The sequence below is a fragment of the Neophocaena asiaeorientalis genome, unplaced genomic scaffold, assembly GCF_003031525.2.
Source record: "Neophocaena asiaeorientalis asiaeorientalis breed wild unplaced genomic scaffold, Neophocaena_asiaeorientalis_V1.1 scaffold215, whole genome shotgun sequence".
Classification (NCBI taxonomy): domain Eukaryota; kingdom Metazoa; phylum Chordata; class Mammalia; order Artiodactyla; family Phocoenidae; genus Neophocaena; species Neophocaena asiaeorientalis.
In genome coordinates this window covers 821,618-846,276 of record NW_020175011.1, presented here as the reverse complement: position 1 = coordinate 846,276, position 24,659 = coordinate 821,618, and the positions used below count along the sequence as shown (strand labels likewise).

Below are 24,659 nucleotides of genomic sequence, written 5' to 3'. Positions count from 1 at the left end.
TGGTTTCTAAGCCAGACATTTTGGGGGCTCATCTCTCTGTTGTAGGTCCCAAGGGCTGGAGAGGCTGATACGGAGCACAAACCCCTCACCCTAGGGGAGGAGCTCTGGATTTGTGAGATTCCCTCCCTATTGTGGGGCTCTGCACCAGGCATGGAGTTTTTGGTGAGACCACGTCTCTGTCTCTCCTACCTATCTCAATATGGTCCTTTTATCATTTATTGTGGATGGGGCAGTTCAGCTAGTTTTCAGTTCTTTTTCAAAGGGAATTATTCCATATGCAGCTGTAGATTTGGTGTGTCCGTGGGGCAAGGTGAATTCAAGGTGAGCCTCCACATTGGAGCACTTCCCCCCAGCCTCCCACACATGTAGTTTTAATTAAGGTAGGCACTTTATTTTCTGAATTCATGTAAAGCTGAGAATGTCTTTCTGTTGCTTTGTTATATAGAAGCTACTTTATTGGGGATGTTTATGGATTAAGACACAAAGGTTTGTCTATGTGTCTTATTTCAGTGGACATCTGGGGTGGCCAGAAGCTATGCAACCAGTCTTTTTTTCTTTTTTTGCGGTACACAGGCCTCTCACTGTTGTGGCCTCTCCCATTGCGGAGCACAGGCTCCGGATGTGCAGGCTCAGCAGCCATGGCTTACAGGCCCAGCTGCTCCACGGCACGTGGGATCTTCCCGGACCGGGGCACGAACCCATGTCCTCTGCATTGGCAGGCGGACTCCCAACCACTGCGCCACCAGGGAAGCCCTGCAACCAGCCTTTTTAAAATCCTTGATAGGAGACCATTTGTCTGTTTGGGTGCTTGCTGTCATCCCAATCCCCACCCCAAACACACACGCTACTTTTCTTTCCAGCCCTTATGTGGGTGGATGATTTTCCATAACCTCTACCTGGAATGTGAGGAGCCTTTTTGATGTGTAAAATCAAGTGTTGTTTTTTTTTTCTCTATCCTATTCTGAAATGTTTCTTTAATTATCCCTTGATCACTGTTTACCTTACAAATCTTGTCAAGTACTCAAAAGCTATAATTGATACATAAACCTACATTTTCTGACCTAATATCCATCATGTCTCTCTTCATTTTCATCTTTATCCTTTATTTAATTTACCTAGATTGTTTGTCCTTCACAGGACTGTGTATGTGTTTTTATTGTCAATTCTACTATTGTATCCAATATAGGTTTGTCATAAGGAAAATAAGTAGAATACAGTGTTCATCAAGTTAATAACTATATTTGAATAAAGTCTTTGTGCTCAGTGACATGAGAAGTACATGCTGGGCAAAGCAAGCCTGGGGAAGCTGACATTTTTCACGGATAATGTTAGAGACAGTGAACATTGACACCAAGGACGATGGGGAGATGGGTGTGTGCTTTTCTTCTAGGTTACAGCAGTATTAATCTTCACTAACTGGACTATATATACACTAATTGAATCATACTGTAGAAATAGTAGAAGGCTTAGTGAGTGCAGTCAACCTTGTATCCATGGGTTCCACATCTGTGCATACAGAGGGCTGACTATAAAAGACTTGAGCATCCATGGATTTTGGTATCACCAGGAATTGGTCCTGGGACCAATCCCCCATGGATACTGAGGAATATTTAAGTACTTGGGTTGGGGAGTTCGATTTGTTTCTAGATGAGATACTGAGCAGTAGACTTCATTTGTGTGATCACTTAGTGCCGATATACCATAATCCATTATCCACTCTTCTCTGAAGCACAATTTCATGTTGTGGAGAGTCATCCCATAATAAAAATCACAATGTAAAGGTCAACAAGTTTCCATTCTGCTATTGCAGTTTATATTTCCTTGAAATTCTTAGCTCACCCAGCTCCATTTTTATTTCATTTTATTCTCTTTTCAGCTCGTCTTGTTTTAAATTTAATCCTATCTTTTTATCTCAGTGTCTTTTTTTAAGCTTTCTGCACATGTTTTGGAGAGTCATGTCTTTCTGGATACTACCAAACATGTTAAGGTTTTTTCTAAAGTACTTTCTTGAAAATCATTTTCAGATTTGATGCCTTCTCCTGTGATTGAGGGTGACGTTCCCTTTCTCTTGTCCTCCAGTACTTCTTCATGGGTTCTGTGTTGTATGTTTTCACTTTACTCATTCTAAAGTGATCCGCATAGACCCTGGGATCACCAGCAGACAGTGTATGTACTACCTTCTGTCCATCTGCATTTTTAAAATCTTTTCTGCGAGGTCTCCCAATATCCAATGTCTTTCAGGCAATTTGGGGAGCTATGTTATACTGAGGTAGAACTTTGCCATCCCCTTTCTTTCTGCCTGTGCCTTTGATACTCTGGAATATTGGAGCCCATGTTAAGAACATTCAGTATGCGCTTTATACCAAAGCTGACACTATAGGCACAGTCGCTATAACATTGTACTTGCTATGACTGTAGTTCCAGTGTGGAGCACTGCCAGCCCCACTGTGATCACCCTCCATTGTTTCCTGGGAGTTAATCTCCAAGGTGATTCCTAGTAGAATGATCCTATTTTATTCTTAAAGAATGGTAAGGATTTATTATTAGTTAATGAATTTCTCCAATTCAGGGGCCAGGAATGATAAATATATGAGGATGCTGCCTAAGTTCTTTTAGGCAGGGAAAAACTTGTTTCATTTAACAAAAAGCACATGTAAGCATCATCTTTTTTTTCTCAGTTCATTTCAGTTGGTGTCTATTTGTGTGTGTATGTGTAGGGGTGGGGTATAGGCAATACCACAATAAATGTGCAAGTAACATAAAATTGGATATTAAAGTAAGCATGCTATGATGAAAAATTAAACTGAAAAGAAGGATGAAAATCCATAATCCTAGTTTCCCATTGTTATGTTGTTTAAGACATCATTAGAGTAATTTTTATGGAAAATTAATGAAAGCAGCCAGTATTGTATTTGAAATAGCTTTTAAACCACAATCCAGCAATACCTACATTTAATGCTTGAAAATCTGTATTGTTATTGTTAATCTCTAACTACCTATTCTAAAATTCAACTATAATTAAAGAAGCATACACTTAGGGACTTCCCTGATGGCGCAGTGGTTAAGAATCTGCCTGCTGGGCTTCCCTGGTGGTGCAGTGGTTGAGAGTCCGCCTGCCGATGCAGGGGACACAGGTCCGTGCCCCGGTCCAGGAGGATCCCACATGCTGCGGAGAGGCTGGGCCCGTGAGCCATGGCCACTGAGCCTGCGCGTCTGGAGCCTGTGCTCCACAACGGGAGAGGCCACAACAGTGAGAGGCCCGCGTACCACAAAAAAAGAATCTGCCTGCCAGTGCAGGAGACATGGATTTGACCCCGGTCCAGGAAGATCCCACATGCCGAGGAGCAACTAAGGCCGTGAGCCACAACTCCTGAGCCTGCACTCTAGAGCCCATGAGCCACATCTACTGAAGCCCACGCACCTAGAGCCTGTGCTCTGCAACAAGAGAAGCCTCCGCAATGAGAAGCCCGCACACCGCAACGAAGAGTAGCCCCCGCTCACCACAACTAGGGAAAGCCCGCACACAGCAATGAAAACCCAGTGCAGCCAAAAAAAAGAAGCATACACTTAAACATCTTGAAGTTGAGTAAGAGAAGAGACAATGGATATAAACTTCACCTTGTAAAGTGGTTTGCCTTTTGAGAAGGGGTTTGATCCTATAGAAAAGGCTCTGCTCACTGCTTAGCATGTGGTATATGCTTAAACTGTTTTATTTAATCCTTCCAACACCTTTTAAATTATTATTTATCTCTCTGAAAAAAAATAAGGTTTAGAGAGATTAAATAACTTGGCCTGAGGAGGTACACCTAGTAAGTACCAAAACCAGGTACTTTGAACCTAAATCTCTTTGATCCAAAGATCATATTTGTAATCACCTTTCAGCTTCCACCTCCGACTTGAGCTAAGAAGAATGAACAGAATAACAAATCTACTGGTTTAAATCTAACTGTTTTTCAGAGCTTGCATGTGATTTGGCCCCTGCTTTCCTCTCCAACTTCATTTTAGAATACACACCCCAGGCTCTGCTCCTGGACACAATGGCTTCCTTTCTGTTCCTTAAATACGACATTTGAGGACCTTTGCATATGCCATTTCCTTTGCCTGCGGTGTTCTCCCTGGTCTCTTCCTTTCTCTGCCTCCTTCTCTCTCAGGTCTTAACCCAAAACTCATTTGTTCAGAGTCCTCCTCCAACCATGGTGTATGAAGATGGTGCTTTCCCCATTTAAAGTCCCTCCTGTCACCTGTTATTTCCTTCCTAGCATGTGACCAATCTGAAATCAATCTGCTCACTTACTTGTTATGTATCTCTCTACAGAATGTAAGCTCTCTGAGGGCAGGAACTTTCTCCCTCTTAGTTATTACAATATCTACGGAAGTTGGAACAGCACTTGACATATAATAGATGTTGAAAAAAGACAATTGAATGAAGATTGGTTGGGTGACTTTGAAGTTTATATATTTGTTTTTACTTGGAAACACTTTAAATTTTTTTTGATGGGATGTATTTGAAAATATCTTTAAGAATTTTGAGTGTTCTAAATGGTGTTTAGGGATTCCCTCATGGTGCAGTGGTTAAGAATCCGCCTGCCAATGCAGGGGGATGCGGGTTTGAGCCGTGGTCCGGGAAGATCCCACATGCCATGGAACGACTAAGCCCGTGCTCCACAACTACTGAGCCTGCACTCTAGAGCCTGCATTCCACAACTACTGAGCTTGCGTGCCACAACTACTGAAGCGCATGCACCTAGAGCCCATGCTCCGCAACAAAGAGGAGCCACCGCAATGAGAAGCCCGTGCACTGCAACAAAGAGTAACCCCCGCTCGCTGCAACTGGAGAAAGCTTGTGAGCAGCAATGAAGACCCAGTGCAGCCAAAAATAAATAAATTAAAAATAAATAAATCAATCAATCGTGTTTAAAGCTCGATCGGGACACTTAATAACATAACCACAGACCACTGCAACTTCCTGTGATAAGAGATTTCTGCTTTGGTTTTGATGTGCCCAATGTTCTCATTTAAATAACTAAACTAAACATGTGTATTAATTAGAATAGAACTCTTTAGCTAATTTTCTGCAATAGAATTATAGTGTTATAGAATTCTAACAGTTTTAGCTAGATGAGGACTTAGGGTACTCTCTAGTCTAACTGAAATATTGTGGAAAGTTAAAAAGGCTTCTCCAAGGCTACACAGGTAGATCCAGGTCCAGAAACTTGGAACGGGGCCCTTTCCACTCTATCAGGTCAACTCTTATTGTGTTTCTTCCACTCCCCTGCTCCCACCCATTATAGTGAATATTTTTATAGGAGCAATAGATTTTATATAGAATTTTATCAAAATAATTCTGTAAAAAAAAAAAGTAGCAATATTAACCAGAGTTCTCAGTTTACCTTAAGTCCATAAGAAATGAAACAGTAACTTTCGTGCATGCCTTAAAACTGAAATCATTGCACACTGTTCTGCCTAAGGCAGTTGTAGTGTAGGCACAGAGGCCTGTGGGCTGGATCTTCATACAGAAAGGGAGAGAAGTATCAGGTTCAGGATGAAATAAATCATATAAATTTTTTTTTGTATTTTTCTACATAGTTGGCAGTTGAAAGTAAGTATGTTTTCTACATAGTTGGCAGTTGAAAGTAAGTTTGTCTCACTTCCCTCCCCCGACCCCTTGCTTTTATATGGCAGAACAGACCACAGTGTAAATGACTATAAAATTTAGCTTTTCTCTGTGAATAAGAGGATGTTTATGCTGACTTGATAGAACTCCATTTCTCTCCCATTCTTTGTTCATGGAGTGATCACAGGATATGGGGAAAATATTATTCATCCCCAAATGACTATGCATATAAGTCACAGAAGCATCTACTCCTAGAACTGGGAGGGACCAAGGGGTTATCTTGTCCAAAATCTTCTTGTAGAGATCAAAATGGCCTTAGAATCCTGTGCCTATGGTGATGAGGCCTTATTTGTCTTTGTGTGTCTGTATGTGCAGGAATACATGGACTCCAACAAATACATTGAACATCTGCTGACTCAACTGGAGGAGCAACACAGAAGTCTCTGGAGGTGAGTTCAATCCACATCCTCAACTAGTAGCAGCATCTATAAATTTGATCTTGATCACAGAAGCATGGAGTTGGCAAATGGTCTCTTCTACTTGGTGCCAAAAGCACCTCTGGGGGCAGAAATCAGCAGAGGCTACCTAGAGAGTTCCATTCCTTTCATTAAAGTAAAGCAGTGGTGCCAAAAGTTGTCCTTGAGTGAAGGACCTGCTGAGAACTGGGAAGGTGGTGGAAATCATGACACTTGTCAGGGTCAAGGAGCTAACTTGCCCAAGGCCATGCAGCAAACTTATATCGTAGAAACTAGGACCCAAATTCTCTGGCCCTTGCCTGCTTAAATATTATTTAAGTTTTTCTCTAATTGAAAGGTTGAACACTTCTGCTTAACATTTCTAAATTCATATTAAACAGTATGTATTTCAGGAATGCTGTAGTATATATAGGTCTCCCACGTTTAGGTTTTTGTTCCACGTGGTGGGTCCTGATTCTAGGTAAGGAAAGGTACGTGAGAACATTTGTGCAGGTAAATTGGAAAAAGAGGCGAGTGTCATAGAAGTCATACTCCCAGGTTATTCATTCCCTGAGGCCTCTTGGGAATGGAGATTATTTTGATATTATTATGTAGGTCTTTGGGGTCCGTGTGGTCAGGGTCTTCCTAGGTGCTTGTATGGTCTCTGACTTCCATTTACTAAATTCCTATAGCTCTTGTTACCTGGAATAAATACGCTAGTGCTCAATTACGTGGTACCTTACATTGCACAAGAATTGTTTAATGTGATTAGCTTTGTCGCCCAGGGGTCAAAAAGCCCCTAGCGTCCTTTATTTCTCATCTCCTCATGTCACGGAAGACAGTGCTCTCTCTGTACACAGAGATATTAAGCAGGTAAGTGTGACCCAACCCTGTGGATTTCTTGTCCAACCTTATCTAAATCCATCACCCTTGGTCTCCGTACCAGCTGATGCGGCCTGTTCTACACGCACCCTTGTAACAAATCCTAATAACCTTGAAATTCATCTTCTCTGAGGAATTCTAGCTCTTGGGCGAAATGCCTGATATTTTCATTTGTTCTGCTCTTCTGTTAGTTTTCCTACTGGAAAACAGATCTGTGGTTATAGTAATAGACAATATTCTATTTCTCTACCTAGAAAAGCTGCTGGTAGGATACAACAAAAATGTACAGTTTTCAGGTCTGCTTGCTGGTAACAGACACATCAGTTAACTTTATATAACTTGTTGCGGTATTTGTTAGATTTCTTTTTGAGAGCTCTAACCAGGTTTTCTTTTGTGAACCGGTGTGTTGTATTAATAAAACCAACAGCAGTGTATTTATGGTTATATGCCTTTTAAATTATATTTTCTGTAGATCTACTACAATGTATGCTTAAAAGCTTATGTAACTGAGTTGTAACATTTTCTTTAAACTATTTGTATAGAATAATTTTACTCTGTTTTTCAAAAGAAAAAATGCACAGGTGATGAATACCATCTTGATGAAAGAAATTAGAGTTTAATTTGGTCAGTGTGTCTTATACACATCATTGAAGAGGAATTATAGTTTCACAGGTTTTTGAACCAAAAAACCTGCATGGAAAAGAATACTTTCCTGCTTTCTAAAGGTAGTTAATAAAAACCTTTGGTTTCCTCTGATACGATTAAATTAAAATCTCATTTCAGGTGCAAACATAACCTAACATAAAGTAAGAGCTCAGAATTTTGCGGGCAGTCACTTCCATTTTCCTTCCAAGTACGATTACTGCTGGTGAAGAAGCAAAGCTTTTTATATAGTGTCAGAGGATCTAATAAAAAAGCTTCATTTGAATAACAATAAAGGACAATGATTCCATTTGAATAGTCGGAATAACTACCAGTGAGAAAATGGAAAGAGTAATATTGAAAAGAATATGAAAACCAATAATAGCAGATTTACATACTATTTATTGAATCATGAAATTATACTTGATTATATTTTGCAAACAGATCTTGACTGACTTACAGTGATGGGCTTTCTGATGGTGATTACAATATCACAACGGCAACTGTAGCCAAACGTTTTATGGTGAACGATTTGTGAGTGACAGTGAGCAGTGGGGATCTTTTTTTTCTGCTTTTGATTGAATAGTTAAAATGCTTTCTTGACTTGGGGTAGACTCTATGATGTGTCGAGCATCATGGGAAAGGCATGTCACGTACATAAGCACAGCTAACGTGTCTGAAGTTAAACAAGCATTCCCATAACTCAGTATACGCTTCTTCTGATTTTTATTATGCCTTTAATTTGTAGCTGTTACAAATTTCATGGAATAGGTTACTTGTCATTGCTGCTGATATTAACTAGTGGTCTTCCATTTATACTCAAGCTAACTCAAGTATAGCTTAAAAGAAACTTAAAAGAAAAAATTGAATATTTCGATCTTCCAACAGTAATAGTAGCCAGCATTAATTTATGGCCACGGTCTCTGAGGACTGATCAAAACATGGTAAACACATGTCATACTGTTATTGCCTCTTGCTTAATGGTAAAAGAATTGGACAAATGGTAGAAGATTGGGTCTAAGAATTAAAAGTCTTATTTTCGTGGAGGAATCTCCTAGCCTTTAATAGGCTTTAGTCACTTTTTATAGCATAACCATGTGCTGTGACACAAATATATTGCTGTAATCATGCTCTCAAGATAACTGGTTATTTCGGCGTCCTGTTTAGTATTCTACTGAAATAGACCTATAATCTATCTCTGGGTTTTCAAATTGCAAAGGAATTTGTGGAGTTCAAATATAGCTGTCTGGCAAAGCGCATTTAGCTCAACTATGTTTTGATACCAGCAGAAAAAAATTTCTGTGAATTCATCTGAAGAAGAGGGTGGAATCAGGATCTAGAACCTAGTCTAAGACTTGGGTACAAGTCTGGGTGGGTTTAATTTGCTCTGCCTCTCCCTGCTTGATGAGGAAAAAATAAACACACCCAGTGACAACTTGTTTACTAGTCAGTGTTGAAATGTGATCATACATTTCTGTACATTTATTTCTTTAAATGAGGAAAGTTAAGATTAGGAGGAAAACGCTCTTCTGTACTTAATGATTTTTGTGTCATCTGTTACTATTTCCATTTGGCTAAATATATCTGTGACTGACGAGAAAGGGTGTGAGAAAACAACTGCTGAGAATGTCTTTCTGCTATTTGACAGAAATCTTTATCCATTTGCAGCCTCAGATTAAGAGTTTAGAACATAGACAGTTGGAAAAGACAAATAGAATTCATGAATATTTATGGTGTTAATTACTCTTTCATGTCACACACGTGAAAGTACGTATGACAAATAGAAGCAGCATAACAGTATAGAAATGGAAATAAGACTGGATCGGAGGTTTTGGAGACATGGACTCTGGTTCTGGACCATCCAAACTGGCTACTGGGTAACACCTCTGAGACTGAGTTTCCTTAGCTCTAAAAAGAAGCTATCAATATAGCTAGTATTTAAGATAACTGAGCACTGAGATTACGTGAAGCATAGACGCAAGAGGGAGGAGACATGGGGATATATGTATATGTATAGCTGATTCACATTGTTATAAAGCAGAAACTAACACACCATTGTAAAGCAATTGTACTCTAATAAAGGTGTTAAAAAAAAGGCATTACCTATATATGACATGTACAGATAGGTATAATCTTATTTTTCTAGAATAATTATACAGCTGGATCCTTATGTAGCATTTAATACATGTCATGGAAAGCTTCAAAGAACGGGGGTAGAAGTGACTAATATAACAGATACCTAAGAGCTTGCCAGTGATTGAAGCAGATAATGTCAAAGCATTCATTTCAGATTTTCATAGCTTGAATTGCAGACAGAGTTATCAATAGCCTGTAAGTAAGTGAAGAATAAGTAGGTTTGCAAGGCCAAAATTAAATGACACGATCTGGTGAATGCACAGTGCCAGTTGCCAACCTACAGATGCCAGATCGAAGTTTCATTTGAACAAGCTATGTTTAGGCTAGGGTTTCTCGGGCAGGGCACTGTTGACATTTGGGGCCAGATTACACTTAATCACGGAGGTGGGGTTGTCCTGTGCGTTATAAGGTGTTTAGCATCATCCCTAGCCTCTACCCACTACATGCCAGTACCATCCCCCATTGTGACAACCAAAAATGTCCCTGGATATTTTCCAAATGCTTCCTAGTGGCAATATCCTCTCCTCTCCCTGGTAAGAGCCAGTGATCTAAACTGTTATAAGGTGTTTAGCATCATCCCTAGCCTCTACCCACTACATGCCAGTACCATCCCCCATTGTGACAACACATCCTCTCCTCTCCCTGGTAAGAGCCAGTGATCTAAAGAGTCATCTGCATAAGCATTTTCCTAAGCATATCCCAAGAAACACTAGTACGGTATGGTATGGATATTTTAAGAAAAATAAAGGTATTCTGTGGTCAGATTTGAGGTATACTAGGTAAAACCAAGCTTTAAGATTTTATTTTAATTGTAGAACTATTCAGAGCCATTTATATTGCTAATATGTGATAAGCGTATCAAATATAGACTATAAAATATAATTTTGACTTAAAAAAATTCCCAAATCCTATCTTTCTTGGAGCATCTACTCTGACTAAAGGTCTAAGGAACATATTTTGGGAAATGGTGATCTATCTAGTTTGGTAGCCAAATATACAAAAACATAGCTGGTACCTCTTTCTTCATCCTTCTCCCCTTACTTCACAGGTACTAGGATGGGTGACTTGTAGAAGAGCAGCAAATAGTCTGGGTTGTTGGTGAAAGGGGAAAGTAGATGCGTCGGAAAGCCAGTCCCAAGTTCATTACCATTTTTCTGAGGGGCAACTAGAGCCTCAATACCAAATTCCAAGAATCTGAAGAACCGTTGCTTACAAGCTATGTTTGCCCTGGTAAAGCAGTTAACTCCTGCTTCCCGAGGGTAGAAATGGTGGTTCCCTACATCACCAAGAGGAGTTTAATTGACAAGCGTATATAGTTCTCTAGGTGCAATAAGAGTCCCTAAGGCCTATCCCTTCCAACAATAAAATGATAGTTTCAGTGTATCCCAAATTCTTCAAAATAGACTTTTGCATTCTGGCTTATTTGTGATTCTTAACCTAAGGAGAGAGAGAGAAAAAAAACTGGACAAAAACTTTGTTTTCCTTCCCACCATGATTCAAAATGCTGCTTATCTAAGTAGAGTGAACACTGCAATAAAATGATCCGCATTCCAAATACCCTTTCGCGTTCTCCATCATTTGATATATGTATACATTTTAGGGTGGAGATCGTTGGCACCAGTGCCTCAAGTTTCTTTCAGCAGTAGTCTTAGTTTTGGTAAAATGTGAGTGACATTAAAACTGCTTACTGAGAGGCCACATGCTATCATTCTATCCCGGGGAGAAGAAGATCCTTTGCTAACACGGTCTATAGAAATTGTCTTGTAGTTGTAAAATAGAGTTAAGAGGCAAAAGCACACATGGCCTGAGAAAAGTCAAGCCCAGAGCCTCTTGGAGATTTACCTTCTGTGTATCTTGGTTCTTAGAATCGAATTGTCCAGGCATCTTAAGAATTAGCATGTCTCTATCCTCAAGGGGTTAATTTACATAGACTAAAGTGACGCTGAGTATTAAACAGGTTGCCTTTGCTAAAACATAGACTTCCACCGGGAGATCTTAATTGGCAACAAATAAAATTGCTCTGCATGAATTCTTAATGGTGGACACCAAATAAAATAAGAACTGTGATTTGTTTTTTACATCCCTTCAAGAGAAAAAGAGGCTATCTCTGGGGGATAGACTGTGTAGCAGACAAAGAGCTCAGCGCTCTCTGCTAGCAATAAAAGCGAAACCTCGTGCTACGCCAACAGAGCAACAGTGCACGGTTTCCCACCTCTGCATCCCTGTCTCAGTCTGCTGAGGTCAAAGGAGACCAGGGCTAGCAAGCTTTACATTTTCTTCCCCTCCTCTCAATCCTTGGGCTGGATTTCTAAACCATAGCTGCTTTCTCGGGGCAAGTGCAAGCGTCAGGGCCACCCTGGAAACCCATCAATGTCACTTCTCAATTACCCACCAGGGGTTGTTCCAGAGAGGCAGACAGTCCCAGACCCCTGCCAAGATAAGAGTCTTGCCTCTCAGTCATGCCCTCTGCCCAGCACAAGGGAGAATAAATCAGGGCTCTGGAAATTGGGTATTGCCACATACTTCAGTGGTGATGTCACCCCTGGACGGTGGTGGGGGAGGCTGTGGGCTGAGATGTATCCCCAAGGATTCTTACTATAGGTGGATGGTGCTGCTTTAGATGAACAAGGGAGCATGTAGCCTTCTCATAGCTCTGAAGCCCTGGGTGAAGTAACATCTTTATCTTTAAGTAAAGATGTAACATCTTTATCTGACTTTTGTTCAGTAACAGAAGGGGCTAACAGAACTAAATCCAGAAAGGTATCTGGATTGACCGAATTGGAAGATCACCCAGGTTCATATTTGACCTTTAACTTTAGGATTGATCAACATTATAATTTATTTAGGTGACCGGTATGTGATCTGCATGTTTATCTACTTAAGGAGTTGCCCAGTATTTGAACTCAAGTCATCCGAGGCAAGGAGATACCAAAAATGCCAGAGTGAAACTCTACACTGACATTATGTGTATATGATTTCCTGTCTCTTACAAAATCTGTCCACCCTTTAAACTAAAGGGCCATGTTAATCTATCAGAGAATATATATTTAGGTCCCAACCGAATAAATGTACAAAATAGACTCTTTAAAACCTTATGGGGGGCTTCCCTGGTGGCGCAGTTGTTGAGAGACCGCCTGCCGATGCAGGGGACACGGGTTCGTGCCCTGGTCCGGGAAGATCCCACATGCCGCGGAGCAGCTGGGCCTGTGAGCCATGGCCGCCGAGCCTGTGTGTCTGGAGCCTGTGCTCTGCAACAGGAGAGGCCACAACAGTGAGAGGCCCGCGTACCGCAAAAAACCAAAAACAAAAACAAAAAAAGAATCCACCTGCCAACGCAGGGGACACAGGTTCGAGCCCTGGTCTGGGAAGATCCCACATGCCGCGGAGTGGCTGGGCCTGTGAGCTATGGCCGCTGAGCCTGCGCGTCTGGAGCCTGTGCTCCGCAACGGGAGAGGCCACAGCAGTGAGAGGCCCGCGTACCGCAAAAAAACAAAAAACGAAAAAACAAAACACCTTATGGGTTTTATCTTTGCCTCTTCACTACAAATCTTGTTTGAAAGAAAAATTCACATACATTTATCAAGACTATTCTACTCCAGGCTGAGTGGAGGAATCTATAAAACACATTTTAGGAGACTGTCCTTCAAAAGTCCAAAGGTTTCCCTGAGGAGCTGGTGGTTTGATCTGAGTCCTGTGTAGGAGCAGGTCTGGTGGAGTGAGGGGAGATGAAGAATTGGTTATTGGATAGATTGAACTTGGACTGCCTTTGAGACTTTTGTGTATAACTATATGTTAAGATGATGAGAACTTCAGGTTTAGAGCTGTTTATATTTAATAAATAAAACACAGTATAGATAGAGGCATTAGATGAACCCACAAAGATATAAAACTGCCCTCTGCTGTAACTGGGGAGACATCCCCACATTAAAGATGGATTTATTGCAACCATGGGAAGCTTAAGTTGAGTAATGTTGTACAAATAGGTCCATAGATGATCAGAAGATAATTCTAGTTTAAATAGGTTTGTGTTCTTCAAGAAACGCTCTTAAAGTGCCACAAAGTATTTCAACATCAATAGGATTTAGGGGTGACCCAGAGAAATTCACCACTATGTAATCTGAAAAAATTTGGCTTAAACACTTTTGTTATTTTTAGATCCATGCTTATCTTAATATGACAGCCGGAACCTAATGTGATTTATTTATATGAAATTAAAATAAAGAGCCTCAAGCAAAAGGCATTTTGTAGATTTATCGGGGGGCAATAAAGATCACAAATATTCCCTACTAAGTTGAAAGAAGAAAAACTCCAGCAGGCAAAAATATAAATGACCTGCTTGACATAAACGCATGTGTTGACAGTGAAGTACACCCACAGTAAGGAGTGATAAAGTGCCTTTTTTTTTTTTTTAACTGGAAGGAGGAATGAAACGGGTAATTTACCATGGATGTCTATTTAATTTTAATTTTAATGGGAAAAAAATCACCAACTTGTTAGTGCATGACCATACTTGAGATTTTTTTTCCCCCTAAGGGATTGATTGTTAGGATATAACTCTACATATCTCTCTATATGGGTAACTCTGGAGTTTACAGTAGTAAATTTATTTATTTGTTTGTTTGTTTATTTGTTTATTGATTGATTGATTGATTGCTTACCTCCCATTCTTTTTGCACCTTCTGTATTCAGAGGCCTGGGAGGGAATTTTAGAACCCCACCTCCATCCTTCCATTCCGGGGAGAGATGTTGGAGCCTCTGTGAAATGAGAAAATACAAACTGCATTTTTTTTCCCCTCTGAGACTTTCACTATAGTACATTTTGTGTTTTTGTATTACAAATTAGACTTCATAAATAATCCAGCAAAGAGTCCGGGATGGAGAGGTTCCCTGGAATCAAAGGATCCAGAATAGGATGAAATTGTACAGTAGTTGGGAGAAACACCCTCTAGCTTTCTCAAGGCAGAGGAAACTTCTAAGAAGGCAAATGTCAGTTGCAGAGTTGGTTGAGGTTGGCAACCTATGGCTGGTTCCATGGCTCAGGAACCTTCACAGGGTTGCTTTAGGAGAACCTGGCTTACTTGATGCTCAGTATCTACACTCGTTGATTAAATATTGTATATGAAGTCTCTACGGAGATCAACCTAGATTTTCACCAAATGTAAGTCTGCCTGAGAGAGAAAGTTAAAGCCACTGCAGATCTCAACTCTGTACTGCTCCATTAGTACTAGATTTTACAAGTAGGGGACATCTCTCACTTAGACCCTAGGGATGCTCTGGTTCTTGCTCCAACCCTCCCCAACGCCCCCTACACACACACGCCAATTAATGAAAACTTCACTTCCACAGACTATTCCAAAATGTAACAGCAGCTCTATCCATACCCTCAATGACCTCTATACCAGTTCCAACCATGTGGCTCTCAGTCACACACTGTCTTGTTTTTTCATGACAGGGGTTTTGTTCCCCTAAGGTCTTTGAGTTGTAGAGCCAATCTTCTGGTACCTCACCTCTCTCACAGTGCTTAGCATAAGACATACAGAACAACATCAAGCACGATACTTCACTTACTTTGAAAGCATAGAGACAATTGGAAGTATGTTGCGGTATGCGGGCCTCTCACTGTTGTGGCCTCTCCCGTTGCGGAGCACAGGCTCCGGACGCGTAGGCTCAGCGGCCATGGCTCACGGGCCCAGCCACTCCGCGGCACGTGGGATCTTCCCGGACCGGGGCACGAACCCGTGTCCCCTGCATCGGCAGGCGGACTCTCAACCACTGCGCCACCAGGGAAGCCGTGTTTTAGTCATCTTTGTACCTAAGGGACTTAGCATGTTATCGATCCTCCAAACACTTTCCTTGAGCCATTGAAGGAATTGATGATGATTCAAGAAGAGAAATTACTAACAGCTCATGTGTTTATTAGGGACAAGCCTGCCTTAACTGGTAAGTCCATTGCAAGAGAAAGGTCAAGCAAGTATAGCAAAAAGTCCTTTGTCTCAGTGGTGTGCCAGTGCTAAAGGGGATCCACAGTTTCAAGATAGTTACTCTTAGAAAGTTAAAGATGGGACACTTAGTGAAGATGTGAATGTGTGGTATTGATTTATAAAGCTAGGAAGAATGCTTGCTTCACCAGACTTTTATTTTATGCTTTTTTCAAAATTTAATCCTAAAGTAAGAAGTGTTGAGGCATGTCCTGTCTGCATGATGGGTCACTGCACATCATAGGACAGGCTCCAACCAGTAACAGTAATCAAATATGTACTTCTGTCCCCAGTTTTACTCCCATTATCTACCAATTATATCTTGGGCTGCAAACAACCTCGTTAACAGAAGCAATGAAAGAACATCTCATAATTTTGAAAGAAAGGGGTTGAGAGACTGTGGGAAGGTAAAAAAAAATGCATGATAAAAATCCAGGCCTAAAATATTAAATTTATCACCTTGGATAAAGTGAGTTGGAGAAAAATTGTAGACACGTAGATCAGGTTACTTTTAATAACAGAATCGATAACAGATACACACTACTATATATAAATGAGGTAAACAACAAGGACCTACTGTATAGCACAGGGAACTATACTCAGTATCTTGTAATAACCTGTAATGGAAAAGAATCTGAAAAAGAATATGTAGATATTTGAATCACTTTGCTGTACCCCAGTAACTAACATAACATTGTAAAGCAATTATACTTCAATTAAAAAAATTTAAAAACAGAATTGGGGCTTGACCTGAAAGTCTATAAAGTGGGTACTTGCAGAGAAAATCTTAGAATTTTGTTAAGATGGACACACACTTGAAGTCAAGGGCGTTCAGCATAAATAACAATGACATGGGCTGCCAAACAGAGATGTGATAGATACATAGAATTACTGAGAGTTGAAGGTGACAGTTTCCCTTCTTGAAAGAAGGCAGAAAATTACTTTTATACACCTGGTTTTCTTTCATTTCTAACTCTTGCACTGTGTCTTGGCACTGAACCTTCCAGAGGTAATAAAACAGCATGCTGGCAGACCCAGAGCACCAGAGCAGGGTCAGAGTCTGCGACCACTTTCAAAAGGTTTTGCAGGAAATTGTTGTATTGAATAATGTTTAAGTTTCCACAGAAGTTATGAGCACAGCATGTTGAAAAAAAAAAAAACCAGTCAATTGCACATATTAGAAAAAAAAAAAAAAAGAAAGCCACTCTGGGGTTACGGTCCCTATTAAGGGAAACTGCATTGTCTTATGAGCTGTCTTCAGTGTTCCCTGGAGATTCACAGACTCACTGGCTAATTGAAAGCCAACATGTGTATTTACCTGGATTTATTCATTTTTATTATCTAATTGATTTTCCTGTATCTTGGCTTTGGAAATAAAGATAGGAATGGGGTCAATTACAGAAGACCAGTCTAAAAGAGAAATTCTTTGGATCAGATACACAGTTTAGGACTTTGGCCTTTGGAACCATTTGTTAACAAGATAATATAATTTAAAATGTACCAAAAGTTGTATCTATCCAAAAATACCTCTCCCACTGGACTGCCTGGAATTCTCATGCTTGGTATAAAGGAAATTGGGGGTCCAGAAAATCACCTCTGAAGTCTATACTTGCCACCTGAGGGGAGTTCTAGGATTCCTCTCTTAGCTCCTGGTAGTATCTTACCAAGGATTAGTTTGCCAAATTAGAGACCTGTGGATATCTGAGTCCTGGAAAAATTTTTAGCAGAGTTAAGCAAAGCATATTTAGAATGGAAGAAAGTCCTAGTGGAAATTTTACAGTACAAATCTAAATATTTCTATTTCTTGCCACACATGTCCCTACCAATGCTGACCTTTATTACTGATTATTCCTACACACACATTCCCTCATTGTCAGTGTCTGTTCCAGACAGATAAATCCTACCCATCCTTCAAGATACAGCCTAGGTAGGTCCTCTTAATCTACAACTCATCACATAGATTCCCCAGCCTGCCTGGGCTCCACTTTTTTTTAATCCACCATGAATTTGAGACTGTATCACATTTGTCCACATAATGGTTTACATCTTGCAAAAACTCCAGACTTATCCCATGTACCTCAGTTTTGATTCTACAGATATTTTCAGCACCTGGCCTTCCACTTCTGTTATATATCAGATGATGGCTAAGCATAGGGTTGAATATGACAGGTGTTCAGCTAACACATACTAGCTGATTGTCTTTAATAGGGAAATTAAAAGTTCTACTCAGTTCTCTTGCTGATAATGACTCTCAACCACTGCACCACCAGGGAAGCCCAAGAGTACTTATTTTAGATGTCAGTTAAGGATATTATAAACCAGAGAGTATCCAGAAGGTCCATGACTAAAATGGTATGAGGTGCTGAATACTAAATTAATAATGGTGAAAGGAATTGAAGATATTTAATTTGACACATAGAAAACTAAGGGATAGACCTATATAACTACCATATGACCCAGCAATTCCACTCCTGGGTATATATCAAAGAAAAAACCCCAAAACACTAATTCAAAAAGATACATGTACCTCAATATTCATAGCAGAATTATTTACATGGAAGCAACCTTAGTGTCCATCAGCAGATAAATGGGTAAAGAAGATGTGATACACACACACACACACACACACACACACACACAATGGAATCCTATTCAGCCATAAAAAATAATGCAATCTTGCCCTTTGCAGCAACATGGATGGATTTGTAGTGCATTGTGCTAAGTGAAATAAGTCAGACAGACAAAGACAAATACTCTATGATGTCACATGTGGAATCTAAAAGATACAACAAACTAGTGAATATAACAAAGAAGAAGCAGGCTCATAGATGTAGGAAACAAACTAGTGGTTACCAGTGGGGAAAGGGAAGGGGGAAGGGCAATATAGGGGTAGGACATTAAGAGGTACAAACTACTAGGTATAAGATAAACTATAAGGGGTTTCCCTGGTGGCGCAGTGGTTGAGAGTCTGCCTGCCGATGCAGGGGACACAGGTTCGTGCCCCGGTCCAGGAAGATCCCACATGCCGCGGAGCGGCTGGGCCCGTGAGCCATGGCCGCTGAGCCTGCGCATCCGGAGCCTGTGCTCCGCGATGGGAGAGGCCACAACAGTGAGAGGCCCGCGTACCGCAAAAAAAAAAAAAAAAAAAAAAAAGCCATAAGGATATTGTATAACACAGGAAATATAGCAAATGTTTTATAATAACTATAAATGTAGCATAACCTTTAAAAATTGTGAATCACTATTATTATATACCTATAATTTATATAATATTATATATCAACTATACTTCATTAAAAAAGAAGTGAAGTGAGTTATCTTGTGGAGAACGGATTAGCAGTCTCCTGGGATATTCAGTAGGACAGATCTGGTTAACCAGTTGTCTAGGTTAGAACCTGAGGGATGGCAACTCAGCGCTAGAAAGAAATGTCCTCTGTTCTGTTCTCTAACATGGAGGAGGGTGTTCTTGGGATAGTGAACTTGCACTGTGCCAGTGCAAGTGTCCAAGCAAAGCCTGGGAGACCATCTTTCAGGTGTCGTGTCCGGTGGATTCTGCTACAGTGGATGGGGAGAGGCCAGGTGCCCTTCGTGTTGGATGACTCTCTGGCCTGAACGCCGCCAACAGCATCTCTACTTGCAATGACTGTTTCCTCTTCTGTGTACCATCCCTTTGAAATATTAAGACAGTTTGATATGTTTGGCCCCAGTCTTCACTTTTCCAAAGGAAGCGCAGTGTAGGTTCTTCCATTGCTACTCATACAAATTACATTTCAGACCCCACTTACTCACCTACTGGACTTATTTCAGTCTGTCAGTATTCCTCTTAACATGTGGGGCTTTAATATAAACATAATGTATTTTATTATAACCAGATTACAAGTCCAATTTCAGTCATCCTCTGAGAGAGGGTTATTATTCTAACTATGATTTTTCCCCCAGTGGTACTAATTGTTAATAACCTTTAGACAAAATACCTAAAATTCCAGCATTGCATCACGCATATTCAGTTACTCTCTTGTGGACTCAAAGAATATAAATCATTATTTCAAGAAAGCCCAAGGAGTTTTTTAAATTTAGAAAATCTGTTCTCTTTTTCTCCACTGCTCCTTTATTCCCTGACTTAAATGCCTTGTCCTGTTTCACATCTTTTTTCCAATGCCAAAGCTTCATTTATGGTTAAGAGGTCAGAGAAGAATTAATAATTACAAGTAAATTAGGTCATTCCTGACCTTGGTAGAACTTTTATTGGACGATTACTCTGGCCTTCAGAAGGAAGAAGTGAATGAGTTTCAGATTATCACCGAAATGAACAATTACTAATCTAACATTTATAATCCCAAGGTTAAGGAATATTAGGAAGGATAATGCTAGAAAGATAAAACTCATGAGAAAGTATTTTGGAGCACAGCCGAAGTGAATGGAACTACTGGATAGTCTGCTTAAGACAGAGATCAGAGTTGGGCATTGTAGATGTTGTCTGGGTTCACATTTAGATTTTTCCAATTTCAGCCATATTATGACAGTGGTATGCACAGTTTACAGAGGGAGGGATTGCTACCCCGCTATCCAGGGTCAGAAGGATGGGAGGTAGGGGAAGATATCACTATTTGAAGGTACATTATGCTGAGTTTCAGATCATTTATTTTGGAAATCCAATTCCACTGCCTGTTCTTTGTGCACGACCCCGAGGTTTATTTCTGGCCCATTTATGATGGTAGCAGGAGAGTTTATTTTTCTGGCTTGATGCTAAACCATTGTTACAGACATTCCATTTCCAGGCAGTTTCAAAGTAGAACTGTTATCCCACTCCTCCTAATTTTAAAGTTAACATTTGAAAATCACTTTCAACTTCAGATAATGAAAAATGGTTGTGTGAAGTTTGCATTCATCTTTGTCCTAGTGGTAGAGATTCTGCCATAAATACAATGTAGATTATTTTTCCTGTCAAAAGGCTGCTAGACACTGGAGTAAATTAATTAGCTGGGACCATTGTCAGATGTGGATGTCCTGATATTGTCACAGAGAAGTAATGAGCTGAGACTGGGTGAAAGGCAAAAGCTGATTCACTTGCCAGCAGGAAACATTCTGAGGGAGTCACTTAGTGTGGCTTGGGAAAATCATTTTGGAAACCAGATAGGTACATGTGATAGTGGACTCCTGACATTTCTGAGCCAATGAGATCTTTTTCCCAAGAAACGTGCAATTAAACTCATTCAATAGTGGGTTGGAAATGGTAGTGTTCTAGATATAGGTCTAATATAAGGCCATGCTATAATGCAGTGAGAAGAGATTTTTGAATTGCTGCATGGATATCTGCATATGTTGATGGGAAAAATCACAAAAGGGTCAGAGGTTCAGGATGTCTGGAAGGTTTCCTGCTTCTGAGTTGAGGAAACCAAAGAAGAAAGTGTGGATAAATCCTTATGAAAACTTTCTCATGGGATTTCCAAGAGCTGATTCTTCACGTAAAGTTAGAATGTGCAAATATCCCTTATGCTCCCATTTGGGAACCAGGAGTTTTAGATAGAGCTGTCTTGGTTACTGCAGAGTCAAAGATTTGTTCCTTGAATGTCCATCTTCTGTTCACAAACCCAGTAGGCTTGCAGTTTCTCATGGCATCCAAAATGAGGTACTTGAAGGCTTTCACAAATGGAAGCAAGAATTGTCATGGTGCATCGTGGCCCTGTGCCATCTCTGTCTTTGGCAGAGTTGGCAAAGCAGGGCTTCCTTTATGTTCATTTCAAACACTCATAACATGACCCGGACCTTGTATTTTTTATTATTAACTGTTATGGGCCTGTCGTTAATTGACATAGACATTTAGAATTTGTATTTCTAACTTCCCCCGCCTCTTGTTTATGTTCCATAAATGTAATCCCTACCTTGTGCAGTAGGGCTTCCTTTTATTTGGCCAAAACACACACAGGCTTCAAGTGGTGACCCCCTCCATTAGACATTTAGGGTTTAATGAATAATTCCATGTTTACTCAGATTACTTATGATCTTATAGCTATAAGTCACTTTGCTTCGGATATGGAATATTCACAGAAAAATCTTAAGAGTAGCTCTGGACTCATGTTTGTCTTCTTGATTCTTTTGTCCTTTAAAGCAACTGTACATTCAGTATTATGACAGGAGTTCTAGTTTCGAGTCTAGCACTTTGTGAATGTGGGTGAGTCATTTGCTTACTCGACCTTCCATCTCTAAAGCAGAAATTTGGGCTGAAATTTCTTTTCAGCGCTACGATCTTTCGAACTTGTGACCGCCTAGGAAAATGTAGACTGTGGAGCTTACATTTGAAGACTACAGAAATAAAATTCAAATCAAATAGCCATTTTTAAGTAGCAATTAATATTTGGGGGAAGGAATAACAGGGAGTTTTAGAAATATAGACCGATTGTGGAAATCAGACCTTCTAAAGTGTGCTGCTGAATTATTACTTGTGGGTGAAAAAAAAACAAAGCTCCTTTTACTTTTTAAGATTTATTTCTCCTCTACCCCCTCCAAGTGGTCACTCTTGTTCATTTTATGGTCACTCATGATATTTCATTAGCTTGGTATTCATTACATCCTTCCACTTTCATCCCTCTTCTTTAAAATCTCAATTAAAATGCTGTTTCCTCCAAAAAGTATTCCCTGATTTTCTACTGAAAATGGACCTCTCCTTCTTCTGTGTGCTCATAAAATTTGGCATGCGTATGCAGTGTAGAATTTATTTCGTTCTGATTTATGTTATAGGTGGGTTAGTAACTTTTCTGTCTCTCTTGTTATTAGCTCATGGAAGAGGAAATCACATCTGCTCATCTCCTTATCTGGTACCTAACAGTCCAGAATTGTTGGACTGCGTATTGCTGCATGGGTGGTCATGGGTGGATATCCGGTCATAGATTCAGAGCAGTTGTACTGGTGCCAGTGCTGAGGCAACAGCTCCGATAGGAATGAACAGTGCCATCGGTCCACCAGTTGCTATGGTGTACATAGGACGTGAGCTGAGTACACATCCTGGACACTAGTTCTTGGTTCACTATCTCTTTTTTCCCATTTCTCTTCTTTCGGTATTGCCTTTGCCCTTTCTAATGGGAGTCTTCTACTTTAACTCTCATATTTAGTCTGATGCAAGCCTTACAAACCACTTATTAAAAGGGATTCATGGGCTTCCCTGGTGGTGCAGTGGTTGAGAGTCCGCCTGCCAATGCAGGGGACATGGGTTCATGCCCCGGTCCGCGGAGCGGCTGGGCCCGTGAGCCATGGCCGCTGAGCCTGTGTGTCCGGAGCCTGTGCTCCGCAACGGGAGAGGCCACAACAGTGAGAGGCCCGCGTACCGCAAAAAAAAAAAAAAAAAAAAAAAAAATCTCTCTGCTGGGCCCGAGTCAGCATTCCTAAGGCTGCCCTCCTCTGTTTTTGGCTCTGAAGAGCAGTGTGGCAAGTACAAAGCTTGATATAAAATGACAAAAATAACACTTTACCAATATGTCGATACTCTTCTAAGAACTTTATATGTGTTAACTCATTTAATCCTCACGTTTCTATGAGGTTTAGTATTTTCATTTTACAGATGAGGAAAGTGAAGCACGGACATTTAACTAGCCTGGCCTGAAGGCTGAGTCCTTAATCATTAACCTAAATATTCAATGAGTTGTTAATAAATATTTCTACTCTGTCCCTTATGTGCACATAATAGGATTGCAACTTCTGCTCCCTTGTGGTTGGGCAGGGTCATGTGACTCATTCTGGCCAATGGGTCCTTAGCAAAAGTGACATTCCAAGTTGAAGTATTTATGGTGCAAGGGCAACCCTCCAACGTGCTCTTTTGTTCTGGCATGTCAACCAGCAATGCCCAAGATGGTATTTTATCTAAAGCTCGGGACATAGAATGACTGCCATGAGCAGAGGCCCCTGCCAACATGTAGTGTGAGGAAGAAATAACCTTTCATGTCAAGCTATGGGTATCAGGGGGTGGTTTATTACCATAATCTATCCTTACCATAATCTCTCCTTTCCCAAATAGTATAAAGGCAGAATCCACAGATTCTCTGTGAAGACTAGAAGATATTTCCTAGAAACTAATCATTTATTATGGTGCTATTTTATTTCAATCCCTTATATGCCAGTTTCAGCTTTAGACTTTTCCTTTATTTTATCCCCAATATATCTCCAGAATGTATCTCCAAATTCTATTCCTTTCATAAGAAACTCTGGGACCCATTCTTCGTGATACTCCTTTAAATTTACCGTAATTGAAAAAGAACAGATACATGTATATGTATAACTGAATCACTTTGCTGTACACCTGAAACTAACACAACATTGTTAATCAACTATGCTCCAATATAAAATAAAAATTTTTTTTAAATTACTGTAATTGCCCAAATAGTAACCTTACAATTTTAAGGTTTTACAGAAATTTGATAAGTGTTGTATTCCTAATTCATAAAAATAGATTGAAAAAAGTTCATGTTTACATTTTGGGGAGATACAATAATCTTGAATGCACAAAGGACAAAATGCAACTATAAAAGCAGCTATAACTGTCTTTGTAAAGAAAGTTATAGTAGATATCCATTCATTAGGAACACTATTTTAATTCTTGGGAAGTATTCTTAGCAGTAGTTATTGCTGGCTTTAAAAAGTTAATTTAGGTTTAATTTGAAAAGTTAATTAGCTAAAATGACTCCTCTTCTTACTATTAAAAATGGAATGTCTCAGATTCTGCAGGCGTATATATGCTGTAGAACAACTTATATCAGAAACTTGAGGGCTCATTAGAATTTGTAATATGCATTGAATTACCATAGTTGTTTCAAAGTGTGACTCAAAATGATAATCATTAGCAGTCTTTTAAAGTGTAGTTATTCATGTTTATAGTTAGAGCTTGTAAGATGGCAATATTTTCTATAGTGGGGGGTCAGCAAATTTTTAAGGGCCAAACAGTAAACATTTTCAGCTTTACTG

General features: G+C 40.0%; 1 protein-coding gene across 1 annotated transcript in view; it reads left to right on the top strand.

The window, feature by feature from the left end:
• NCKAP5 (NCK associated protein 5) overlaps positions 1-24,659 on the top strand; it is an 899,001-nt gene that overhangs the window by 283,268 nt on the left and 591,074 nt on the right. The window contains exon 3 of the mRNA XM_024761906.1: positions 5,990-6,063. Coding sequence (XP_024617674.1) covers positions 5,990-6,063 — 74 coding nt within the window. The remainder of the gene's footprint in view (positions 1-5,989; positions 6,064-24,659) is intronic.